Genomic DNA, 13244 nt, shown 5'->3' on the forward strand with positions numbered 1-13244 from the left:
TTTATAACTAAGCCAAAGACTGATGGGACTTTAGACAAGTACAAGGCTCGCCTTGTGGTGCAAGGGTTTCAACAGAAGCAGGGCATTGACTATAAAGAAACCTTTGCATAGAAATATGAAACGGGGAACGAGGATGGGAACAGTGATGGGGACGCCAAACCTAGGGAATGGGGATGTGGAAATGGGAACGGCATTTAAAAAATTAAAATTCATCAAAAAAAATTAATATTTCACACATAATCCATGTGGAGTGTTAAAACCAAGGTATATAATCCACAATGACAAATCATTTTAAGTTTTAATTTTAAAGATATTATGCATCATTCTAAAACTAGCCATTACAAATTGAATTACAACTCACAAGGCTCAAGAGTTAAGCTATTCAATTATAAAGCGCATAATACATATGCCATAAAACAATGAACAATGAACTAAACCTTTAAGTCTAAGCTGAAAGAACATGCCCATGGCCCCATTGCCAAAAAACTTAAAAGACTACAAATATGAAGTCTAATCTTTGAAAGGAACATGCTCATTGCCCCAAAAAATACTACAAATATGAAGTCTAATCTCTAGATTGAAGCAAAATGCGACATGCCAAAATAGGCCAAGGGAACTGCAAGACTGCAAGTACAAATATAATGTCAACATGGCACAACGTCCCGAGTGTCACACTCTCATCAATGATCATAATATCATATACAATACAAAGTACATATATCATGAGACTCATGACAAGCAAACTAAATCAAAGATCATCATCATGATCTGAGGTTGCTCTAGCTACTCCTAAAGTGTCAGCCTCACCATCATGTGTACCATGAACATAGTTACTTGGAGTTTCGGAAACGGCGAAACGGAAACGGTGGGAAAACAGTAGAAACGGAGTTTCGTCTCCATGAAGAAATGGGGAAACGGGGATACAAGGAAATATGTAACCCCGATTTAATATATAATATAGATAATAGATAACAATAAGCCACACTTGTCACTTGATCGAGAAATACTTGACATACATGATTAACATACAATTGATTATTGACATTGAAATTTGATACTATCATACTAGATCGGAGGTCCTAAATCCTAACTTCTATACCCCGTTACCTATAGCCTGCACCAATTTCCAAAATTGAAAGATACATCAGGATTCATAGAGTATACTTAAGCCTTGAATTAGCAAGTGCCAAGCACACTCTAAAGATATGTATAGATCACACTTTAAAGATTAGATCATTACAATTTACATGTAACATGATAATAGATATACATGAATCACAAAAACACCTCGAGACTGGATCGTATTCATGAATCATGGAAAAAAGATACAAGAGCATAAAAGATAAGTTGATATGATCCATAAAACACCATGGTGCACTGAGTCCTCAATCAATGACCATAAACATAAATGATAAAACACAGTCACACAAGAGAGCATCTGTCTGAACTCTGAAGAGTCAAGACTCAAGCAGCTTGGAGGAGTCCTATGTGGCCCAGCCCCTCCCACTAAAGCTGCATCTAACTCCAACGTAGCTCTACTCTTCTTGATGGCCCTGTTGCTGCAGAAGCTACATCATCTACTCCCCTCTCCCCTATAACTGATGCACTTTGATTGCCTAACCGACTAAGCTTCCACGCTTGAAGAGAAGCCTTCACGTCTGCGAGTACATTTAGGCACGGGCCTATGTCTTTATTTGCCACATGTGCAAGATGATCTTTGATCCTTGTGGCTGCCCCTCCTCTTTCAATGCCACAATAATTACATCTCCATCACTTGGAGACACCACCACCTCTATACTCGGTGAGAATCGTCACATGATCCCATGCAGCATCCTTCACCATGATGAGTGTAGGGCCCAGGTTGCAGCGTGAGATGGTCATAGCTTCACAAATCAGAATCATGATTCACAAGCTACAACCTACAACCACATAGAAATTTGAGATAGAAGATTCAAGATGAGAGAGAGAGAGAGAGAGAGAGAATGTGTGTGTGTGTGTGTGTGTGTGTGTGTGTGTGTGTGTGCGCGTGGCTCTGGAGTCCTCAGTCAACAAAGAAGCAAGCCTAACAGAGTGGAGAGAAGAAATGTAGGCAGGTGAAAAGTCGACTGGAATGTGGGAGTCTAGGGGCGCTCACGTTTGGGCCAAAGTTTTGCCCCAAATCGCAGTCTGTAGAAATGTCGTTTCTTGGGTATTTCTGTTTCTGGAAACGCTGTAGTTTTTCTAAAACGCCAGAAACGGCATTTCGTGTAACTATGACCATGAATGGTTGCATCTCCCTCGACATCAGCATGTGTCTCCTCTTCTTGCTGCATCTCCCACTCGGTGAATGGATCAGGCTTTGTTGTCATACTGTTACATAACATTCTCAAATTAGCACTAACAAATACTAGATCATTTACCCTCTTCACACCAAGACGGTTCCTCTTCTTTGAAGCAATGTGAGAGTATGTACTCCACAATTGCTCCAAACAAGAGGAGCTGACTGATTGACTCAAAATACGAATGGCTAGTTGATGCAACTCAAGACCATCCGAACCATAGTCCTCCCACCACAAAGCTACCCAATCTTACAGTGATTCTTCTATCATCCCCACAACCAAAAGAACCTCGAAAGGTCCTATAACATGAAAGCTAGTCTCTGATATTTCGTATAGTGCCATGATCAAGCACTAGACGAGACAATATAGTCTCCATGCATTCATAACCTCAATATCATTCTCCTGACCCTTTCCCTGGAACTCACAATTCACAACAAATGCAGTTGCATGCATATGTGAGCTCTAGGAGTTCCACCTTGTCACAACTAAATGGCGTATCTCCTCATATGCCTCATCATTTGGTGCTAACTCCTACAGCTTTTCATTCAGCCTATCCATAGCCTCAACAATGCAAGATTGCATAGCATCCATAACCCTCAATAAATGCACAATAGGTGATACCATAGCATCTATCTGCTTTACATCAACCCAAAAAGCGGAGTTATTTGCTTTCTCTAAGCATAAGATACCTATAGGAGTATCTGCCAATGCTGATGAGGTGAACTCATCACTAAGAAATAACTACCTCAAGGCACTACTCCATTCTCTTAATCTACCTAGCATAAAGAAGTTAAAGGCAAATCTGGTATCAGAGTCTTTTAAAAGAGTCTTCTTCAATCACAAAGAGAACTGATGGCGAAGAAACTAGCGATTCAAAACAAAGCTCCTTACTCTATGACAGGTGCAACCCATGATAGGTTACCAATATCCTTTAGTAGGTTATTCAAGCAATGAGCCCTACAATATGAAACTGTGATATACCAATAATATCCCTGGATAATAGCACCTACTATCCTATTTGCGGGCTCTCCATCTGCAACAAATCCCACAACATGCTCTAGGTCAATAAACTCAATAGCTATGACCCACTCTGCTGCAAGTAGATTTGCCAACTTTCGTGTCCTCAATACATCATATGAAGATATGAAATACATTTCGCCACGAGAATAAGCAACCATGCCATGAATGGATCGCTTGCGTGTATCACTCCAACCATCAGCAATCAATGAAACTTCATTTTTAGACCACAGACTCTTTCTAGCCAATCATTGTTGCTTGCTCAACAAGGCGCTTTTCCTTGTCAAGCAAAGTGGTGCGTAATGTCTTTGATAATGGAGGTACATAAGAAGGGCCATACTTACCTATCTTCTTGTACATCATTTTAAAATACTCTGATCTAGCTACACGAAACTACATGTGGTCATGATAGAATAAACATGCCACTGATATATCCACCTCTTCCTTCTTCTTGGGATCCCAACTAACATCAAGTGTGCTCTGTCTACATGCAATATGTGGCATTATTGATGCCATGGCCGATGCAATGCCTGCAATAGATGTGGAGATAGCACTTCCTAATATTGATACTACTCTAAACACATCTGATGGAAATGGTGTCACAAAAGTTGCACGGTTAACGTGCAACACGTTGTAGTCTAGATGCAAGATACGCTTGTTGACCTACTACACAGCCACGAAGCTCGCTTTGCTTCTACACGGTCACATTAGGACAAAAGTGTACCTTTAAATTTGGCTCACGTAGGAGATGAGCTCAGACCTAATTATGGATAAAACGGAACAAGTGGCAATCGATATTCCATATTCTAATATTTAAGTAACTTTGAAAATTTAAAATCAATAAAAATTCACAATAGAAATACTCGATTCAACGGATTACCTTGTTTGCTCCACTAGTTCGCTTGTATAGGCAAAGCTTGCAAGCCCATAGTCGAGATTCTCCACCACTCAATGGGCGGTCAGCATTTCCTTCTTCCAACCATGACAAATCATCGGACCTTCTTCCTCAACCACTGGCATAACGAGCAAGGCGGGAAGATGAAGCCATTTCAGGCTGAAAACTGAAATAAAAATGGCTAAAGAAAAACCTAAAGAATCGCTTGTTGTGAAGAGACTCAAGAGAAGGGAGAAGGCTCAAGAGTGAGAGAGAAGTTGAGAGCTTAGAACTTAGAAGAGAGAAGCGAAAAGAAAGAAGAGAAGAGGAGAAGAATGGAGAACTTAGAAGAGAGAGAAGAGGGAAGTAGACAAAGAAGGAAGAGGGAGGTTGGAGATGAAGAAAGAGAGATGAGGTGAATCGTGATGGAGCTGGCAGCTGCTGCAGGCGGCTGGGAGACTTGAGCAGATGGGGAGCAATGGGGCAGTAGACCGGACCGGGAGCAGTTGCAGACAGGAGTAGATTGGGAGCAAAACGAGGACACAAGCGAAACGAGGCACATGCCCACAAGGGCAGGAGGATAAATGGCATGCTACGTGGCATTCCGTGTCCCGTCTCGGACAAGGAACGCAGCAGGGAACACGTTCCCTGTCCGAAAAAACACAAGGTTCATGCTAAGGATGGTGTTTCGGCCATTTCCTATTTCTAAGCTTTGCTCCTACCGTGCAATTGACTTATATGGACGTATTACTTCTAAGGTAGTCAACTATATCTTGCTATACATAGATGATTTACTTATCATTGGCTCAGATTTTGCTGCCATAGTAGAAATTAAGGCTCAATTTTGTTCTACTTTTGAGATGAAAACTGCAATTTGTTGTCCTACTTTTTGGGGATGGAGGTAGTTTGATCTCGGGAAAGTATTTTTGTACCACAACAAAAGTACGCTCTTCATTTAGAGGACTAGTATTGCACGAATCGGACACGGCCTATAGCCGCACCTCTTAATCCCATTGTCCATCTTTCTAAGGATACCATAGGTTAGCTCTTCGACGAGCACAGCTGTAGATCTATGGTAGGGAAACTTCTTTGATTGATTCGCACTAGGCCAAACTTAGCTTTCTCAATTAGTTTGTTTAGTCACCTTGGGTGCTATCTCTTTACCTTGGGCACACACCCATATCTTGGGCTAGCCATAAGCAGGAGACGATGGTGGCCTCCATATCCAAGGCTATGTATAGGGCTCTTTTTTATGATACCACGTAGGCTAACTACTTGAGGAGCTTACTGGTGGCACTTCACTTTCCATGCGACTCCCCCACTATTGTCTACTACGACAACCAAAGTGCTGTAGGGATCGATTAGGCACGGAGATCGAGGCAAACTGTTGTACGCGCAGTGAGAGACAAAGAGACAGAGAGAGAGAGAGAGAGAGCGAGAGCAAGCAGTGTAGAGTGTGAGCACATTTTTGGTACAATGACGAGTGTACCACTTTAGGTTTTAGATAGATATATATATGAAAGTACAATGTACTAAGGGTGTGTTCACACCCGTGCACATATAAAAGGCACGATGGCCCTTTATTCCCAACAACCTTCCACCTAAAGACAATGTGTCTTAAAAGGAGAAAAGAATCAACTAAGTTTAGGTATGTACAAAGCTGCAATAAATATATCTATCCAACTCCCATCATCTGTCGGCAATGAGCAAACCGCTCTGCTAGAAGACCCTTCGTGAGAAGGTTTGTAGGATTATCATCTGTATGCACTTTGACAAGCTCAATGCTCTTGCTGAAGTACATCTCTAATGAAGTGGTACTTCACCTGTATGTGCTTTGTCTTTGCATGAAAGACACAATTCCGTGCTAGCATGATAGCACTCTAACTATAACAATGAAGAACAGGTAACTCTGTGATGCCAAGCTCTCCAACTAGACGTGAAAGCCATAAAGCCTCCTTGCATGCCTCAGTGGCAGCCACATACTCTGCCTCTGTAGTAGACAACGCAAAACACTTTTGTAGCCTGGAGATGAAAGGGACTGCTCCTCCTATGAAAGTAAACACATACCCAGAAGTGGACTTCCTATAGTCCGCATGACCAGCATAGTCTGCATTCATAAAGCCAACGACAAATGCCTTTTGCTTTCCAAAGTAGATGCACAACTCCTTTGTGCCTTTGAGATATCTCATAATACCTTTCACTGCATCCCAATACTTCTTGTCAGGGGTTGCCATGTCTCTGCTAACCACTCCCACTGCAAAGGCAATGTCAGGACATGTAGCAACCATAGCATACATCAAACTGCCAACAGCTGAAGCATATGGTATCTTGGCCATTTCAGACTTCTCATCATTAGATGAAAGGTTGTCCTCTGCACTAAGTTTCACATATGGAGGCAATGGAACCCCAATTATTTTCCCCCCTCCATATTGAAACGCTACAAAACTTTGGAGATATACTCCTGCTGAGATGGATAGAGTAAGCCTTTCGATCTTTCTCTGAGTATTCGCATGCCAAAAATGTGATTTGCATCACCAAGATCCTTCATGTCAAAGCTGCCATGAAAACGTTGCTTCAATGAGTCCAAGGCATGAGTATCTTTGTCAGCAATCAGCATGTCATCAACATACAAAACCAAGATAATCACGCTGTCATCTACTACCTTCTTCGTATACAAACAGTGATCTACTTGACTTCTATGAAAGCCTTGGGACTGCATGAATGTATCAAACTTATGATACCATTCTCTTGGTACTTCTTTCAGCCCATACAAACTCCTTTTGAGTTTACATACCATTTTTTCCTTCCCTCGTTCAACAAACCCTTCAGGCTGTTGCATATATATGTCTTCATGCAGATCACCATGTAAAAACGCAGTCTTTACATACATCTATATGAGCTCCATATCCTCAACTGCAACCAAGCCCAAAATGGTTCTCAATGTAGTCATCTTGACTACAAGAGACAAAATCTCATCAAAGTCAATTCCATGCTCCTGCTTGTACCCTTTTGCAACCAATCTTGCTTTGTACTTTGGTGAGAAACCAAAAGTGACCATCTTGTAAACCCATTTGCATGGAAGGGTTTTCTACCCGTTAGGCAACTACACCAAGTCCCAAGTGCCATTTTTTTCAAGAGATTCCATCTCTGACAGCCTGGCTTTATACCATTTCTTGTTGTCCTGTCTATCCATTACTTCCTTGAAGCAAGACGGTTCATCACAGTCTATCAACATGACATAATCAGCCACAATAATTGCACCATGAACAAACCTGTCAGGTTGTCTAGTAGCCCTAGACGATCTCCTAACCCAATGGTCATTGTTTGCTGGCCGTTCCTGCAAATTTCCATTTTCAACATGCTGTTCTGGCATTTTAACCTGCAAATCAGCATTAACAGCTTGCTGTCCTAGCTGTTTCTGCATATGTAATGGCTCATTTTCATGGGCAATAGCTGGCTGATCATTTCCTGCATTTACAAGTTTATTTACAACAGGTATTGCTGATGTACAACGGGCATATTTTGTTGTCCAAAAGGTATTTCTTCCCGGAATACAACCCTACGGACCTCCTCGGTGTTTTCGGGTTGTTTGTGCATGCGATCTTCCCGGAAGATAACATCATAGCTGCATACTACTTTCCTTTTCTCGGGATCCCACAATTTATACCCCATTTCACCCTCGTCACCATATCCTAGGAAAATGCATTTACAGTACTTTGGCTCAAGTTTGTTGTGTTTTTCTTCACGAATGTGCACAAAAGCCTCGCAGCCAAACACTTTCAGATAAGCATATGAAGGTGGCTTGCCCAACCACGCTTCTTGGGGAACTCCCCCCCCCCCCCCCAAAGACATGTTTGGTGACCGATTTATTAAGTGAACGGTTGTCATAACAACCTCTGCCCAAAAACCATGGGATAATGCAGCATGAGACAGCATCGTACGGACCTTATCCTATATGGTCTGATTCATACGCTCTGCAACTCCATTTTGGGGCGCATTATGAGGGGCAGTGAGCTCCCCCTTTATCCCGTTGCTGTCACAAAATGCATGAAAGGCCTTGGACACATATTCCCCACCATTGTCACAGCGAAGACACTTAAATGTCTTATCTGTCTTATTTTCAGCCAATGCCAAGAATTTTCTAAACTTATCAAGCACTTCATCCTTGCTACAAATAGGATAAACCCATACTTTCCATGTAGCATCATCGACAAAGGTGACAAAATATTTCTTCCCCCCTAAAGATAATCCTAGCATTTGACATACATCCGAATGTGCTAACTCTAGGGGAGAAGATTTCAAAGAAAGAGACTTTTTATGTGACGTCTGTGCATGTTTGCCATAAATGCAATGATCACAATGCTCAAAATCAGCATAACGAAGATAAGGCAAGTAACCCAAACCAGAAAGCGCTTTCATTCCTGTTTGACTCATGTGTCCCAACCGGCCATGCTACAAAGAAACACTTGATTGCACGGCAACAACATGGTCACGCACACTAGATACATGAAGTGGATACAAAGTATCACTCTTGCAACCTCTTGCAATAATCCTAGATCCCTTACAGATCTTCCATTTTCCATCACCAAAGGTGGTATGAAAACCATCATCATCTAGCTGCCCTGTGCTAATCAAGCTCTTCTTAAGCTGAGGTACATGCCGTACATGCTGAAGTGTAAAGACACAGCCATGCTGAAACTCTAGCTACACACTACCAATACTTGCAATTTCACATGCATAGTTGTCCCCAAGATGGACAACACCATGTCGACCCCCTGTATAGGCAAAAAACCACTCATAATGAGGAGTGGCGTGAAAGGAAGCACCTGAATCAAGAATCCAGGTATGCATGTCGTCATCCGTATCTGCAAGTAAAGCATGTACACCAAAGTGTGAAGAGACAAAGAGTACGTCACTTCCACTGTCACTGTCATGAGTGACTACATTCACCTCTTCAATTTTATACTGCTCTTCTTAGACTGACTGTCCTTCTTCTCTTCCTCGCTATCATCTGTCTTCTTGCCTTTTCCTTTCTCTTTCTTCCATTTGTAGCAATCACGTTTAAAGTGACCCTTCTTCCCACAATGATGGCATTCAACATCTTTGCCACATCATTTACTGCATCCCTTGCCATCATATTTGCCCTTTTGCTGTGATCTGCCCCTAGTATGCAAAGCACTGGAAGACTTGCTGGATGCATTGTTCTGCCGATTCATCTCTTCCATAAGTAGAGCACTCTCTACATCAACATACAAAAGGATTACATTAGAATTGCTCATAGCAGTCCTGAATGTATCCCAACTCTCTGTAGAGTGCAAAGCAAGAAAGTAGCCTTAAATTCCTCATCAATCATGAACTTCAAGGTAACCAGCTGGCTGAAAATGGAGTTAAACTCACTCAAGTGAGTAGACATTGCTGTACCCTCTTTTATACGCAAATCCATAAGCTTTTTCAGCCAGTACACTTTGCTTGCAGCACTCTTCTGTGCATACAGTTCTTCCATTCTAGTCCATATAGCATATGCAGAATCCAAACCTTCAATGTTGAAGAGCAAGGCATCAAAAATCGATAGCTCTATGGTTGAGCGTGCAAGCTCATTCAACTCATCCCAATCGTCCTGATCCATATCCGCAGGCTTTGCCCCTTTGGCTTTGATCGGCTTTGCCTGCTTCTTTTGTAACAAGATATTGTAGCACTGTTTTTGCCACACTGCAAAATTATGTGCGCCTTCAAGCTTCTTTATGTGCATCAAATTACTGCTGTCATTGCTGCCAGCCATGATTTTCAGCCCAAATGTGACCAAATAACCAGAAAATGCATGCCCAAACTGTCACCCACGTGACCAACATACAAACAAGTACCAATCAGCAATAAATGACCACACAGAAGTACAGATTTCAGATCTGTAATTAAATTTTCAGAAGCACCAAACCATGTGCTACAGCATTATCCAACTGATTGCAGCTGTTCCAAGGGCATGTGCATCACATTACATAAGAAATCCCAAAATTTCAGCTGCAATTTCTGTTGTACATGTACCCACGGGCATAAAATTTGACACGAACGGTCAAAAGCCCCAAAATTTTGTGCTCAAAGCATCAAACACACATCTGCATTTCCTCTGTCATGCATAGGATTGTCCAATTTTGCCAAAATAAAGCAATTTCAGCAAAACCCCCAAATTTTAGCCAAGTGTTGATGTCCAAATTGCGCGGAATTCAACCTACATGTACATAAAATGACCAAATGCTGCACAAATTTTGCCCAAATTGCACGGGTTCCAATGTGCCTCAATGTCGAGAACTTGGGTTAATTTCAGCCCAATTTGTGCATGTACATGAAAAGCCCCAAATCTCGCAGACAAAATGTCACAAATTCCTGCAATTTCCGAAACTGATTTGCTTGTCCTGCATCAAATTTCCCAAATATGGGAAAAGCCCCAAATTTCTAGGCCTAAATCTACACAAATTTGCACACTGTGCGTGCGCGCGCGAACACTTGGTTAGAGGGGGGAAATTCAAAGGATTTTGAAGAAGAAAAAAAAAATTGATGACAGGTCCGTTGACCTGTCAGTCGTGCGCCGTAATGTTGACGCCGCCTGTTCACCTATCACGCACCTGTCGCCCGTCACCAGTCACGCAGCCGTCGCACCCGTGACCTGTCACGCAGCTGTCACCCATCACCAATCACACAACTGTCGCCCCCGTCACCTGATGAAAACATCAACCTGCAATCGGCCAGTCACGAACATCTGCCGCCTAGCTACCTTGTCAACACTGGTCTGCAGCGTGGTCTCAAACCTAGTCGCCTATGCAGACTTTGGGTTTCCAGACTGTCGACTAACATTGCAGCACACACGTGCTTGAAATCAGTGGCAACCTGAAGATTTCACGCGAGCGAAACACTAGAGATGTCCAGCACGGACTCTGAGGAGTGCGAACACCTTAGCCGAAGCTCTGATACCAGTTTGTAGGGATCGATTAGGCACGGAGATCGAGGCAAACTGTCGTACGCGCAGTGAGAGACACAGAGAGAGAGAGCGAGAGCAAGCAGTGCAAAATGTGAGCACGTTTTTGGTACAATGATGAGTGTACCACTTTAGGTTTTAGATAGATATATATATGAAAGTACAATGTGCTAAGGGTGTGTTCACACCCGTGCACATATAAAAGGCACAATGGCCCTTTATTCCCAACAAGTGCCATTGCCCTTGCGAGCAATCTAATCATTACACCACAAACACGGCATGTGGAAGTTCACCTCCACTTCACCAGAAATCAGGTTGAGCTAGACACCGTTCACCTAGAGTTTGTGCCTTCATCAAACAATTTTGCAAATATATAAACCAAGGTGGTCAATCAGCCCACGCTTAGTATTTGTTACCCATGATCAGCTTGGGTACACCCTCCTCTACTTCTTCAAATTGACGGGGAGAGTGTGATTCCCTACAACTTTGCCTTCCACTTTGAGAGGGGTTGGCTTTCTTCTCTTGGTGGTGACAGAATATTGTTTACAATTTCTTTTTCAGACATTATGTAAATACTCACTACACTTTGTATGGAGTTTTCAACTAGGAAGGTAGATCATAATGCTAAGGTGGTCCCAAACAAAGCAAGAAAGAAATGTGCTAATGTCACAACCTGTATGGAATTTTCAGGAAGATAGATTATGGTGCCAACGTGGTCCCAAAGAAAGCACTAAGGTTCAAAGCTTATAGAAAATCTGCCTTGTCCTTTATAGAGAAAGGATAATATCATTCCAGATCTAGTCATTTACTTTCATTACATAAATTATAACAACTATTATCAATCAACTCCATATCATGATTCTCTCAGATCAAGCTGAACAGCCAAAGCCAGCCTAATTCAAGAATCCGTGAACCAAACAATTCATACAATTTGTATATTGTCCTTGGCCTTGGGATACATTGTCCCAGGACGATTTATTAATAGAATTTTCTTTTCTCAGAAAAAAGCAGAATCCACAAAGTTAATATTTCCACAAATTTACCTGGATCTCCAGTAAACACCTTGACAAAAACATCTATTGCTCCAGGTTCAGTTGAAGGCTTATATAATATGTCAACCTGTGATGAGGAGGGAGGGACATCGAAAGGGGGAAGGAGCAAGGAGGGAGCACCGCTGAGTCAGAGAAAACATGCACTGGCAAACGAAACTCTCTCTCTCTCTTTTTTTCCGTAAAAAAATCTCTCTCTTTTTTTCATTTTTTTTTTTTTAATCTCTCTTTTTCGTAAAAGGTAATTATATTAATTACGAAAAAAATACAAGATTACTAGATTACAAGATACATGATGACACAAAGCCATCATGTGAAGAGGTTTTCTCTTTCTCTCTCTCTCTCTCTCTCTCTCTCTCTCTCTCTCTCACAGAAATGTGAATACCCTCCCTGTACATATTAGATTTTTTTGAAATGAAATAAATGGGTATCCTTCCTGAATGTACTAAAACACGTACATTGGAATTTCATCCTTTTTCATACCAGCTGGTCATTTACAGATGTTTTGTTTCTATATGCCTGTTCCTCTAAGATCTTTCTGATATTCTCCTTTTGTCTAAATCTGCAAAATGAATATGAAGTAAATTAAACAACAATCAACCATTGTTTACATTAACAATCAGCTTTTTCCTGTCACATGCTAATTGAGAAAATCAAATTTTCGTTTTTGTGAATATGAAGAGTAAAATTTAAAATCTCAAATAACAGGACACTTCCATCCATAGCTAGCTTCAAAGATGTCAACACATCAAAGAGGTCTCTAAACTCCAAGCAATGCCTCAACACAAAACCCAAGCATGGGTACAAAACAAGAAACATACCTTCCTTTCATACCCAACACCCACAACACATGTCCCCCCATGCATGGCCCTCCTATTACTAGTCTCTCCTCATACTACCCTTAACAGGATATCAATTTTTGTTTTTTGCCAGGCAGCTGGTCAGCCAGCATTAAATGTGGCCAACTGCTGCATATTTCTGGCCCATTATTCAGGTTGGCCAGATCTGGCATTTTTCCG

The 13244-nt window shown here is 41.7% G+C and overlaps 1 protein-coding gene across 4 annotated transcripts in view; it reads right to left on the bottom strand.

Annotated features, from left to right (window-relative positions):
• Positions 1–13244, bottom strand: part of LOC148014492 (uncharacterized) — a 138294-nt gene that overhangs the window by 58529 nt on the left and 66521 nt on the right. For all 4 annotated transcript variants that reach the window (XM_087666157.1, XM_087666156.1, XM_087666155.1 and 1 more), the window contains 2 exons: positions 12709–12787; positions 12220–12295 (listed from right to left, as the gene is read on the bottom strand). In XM_087666157.1, the coding sequence (XP_087522283.1) occupies positions 12220–12295; positions 12709–12787 (155 nt within the window). The remainder of the gene's footprint in view (positions 1–12219; positions 12296–12708; positions 12788–13244) is intronic.

This window comes from Lygodium microphyllum, chromosome 25, assembly GCF_053477565.2.
Source record: "Lygodium microphyllum isolate KBCC chromosome 25, Lygodium_microphyllum_v1.1.10, whole genome shotgun sequence".
Classification (NCBI taxonomy): Eukaryota; Viridiplantae; Streptophyta; class Polypodiopsida; order Schizaeales; family Lygodiaceae; genus Lygodium; species Lygodium microphyllum.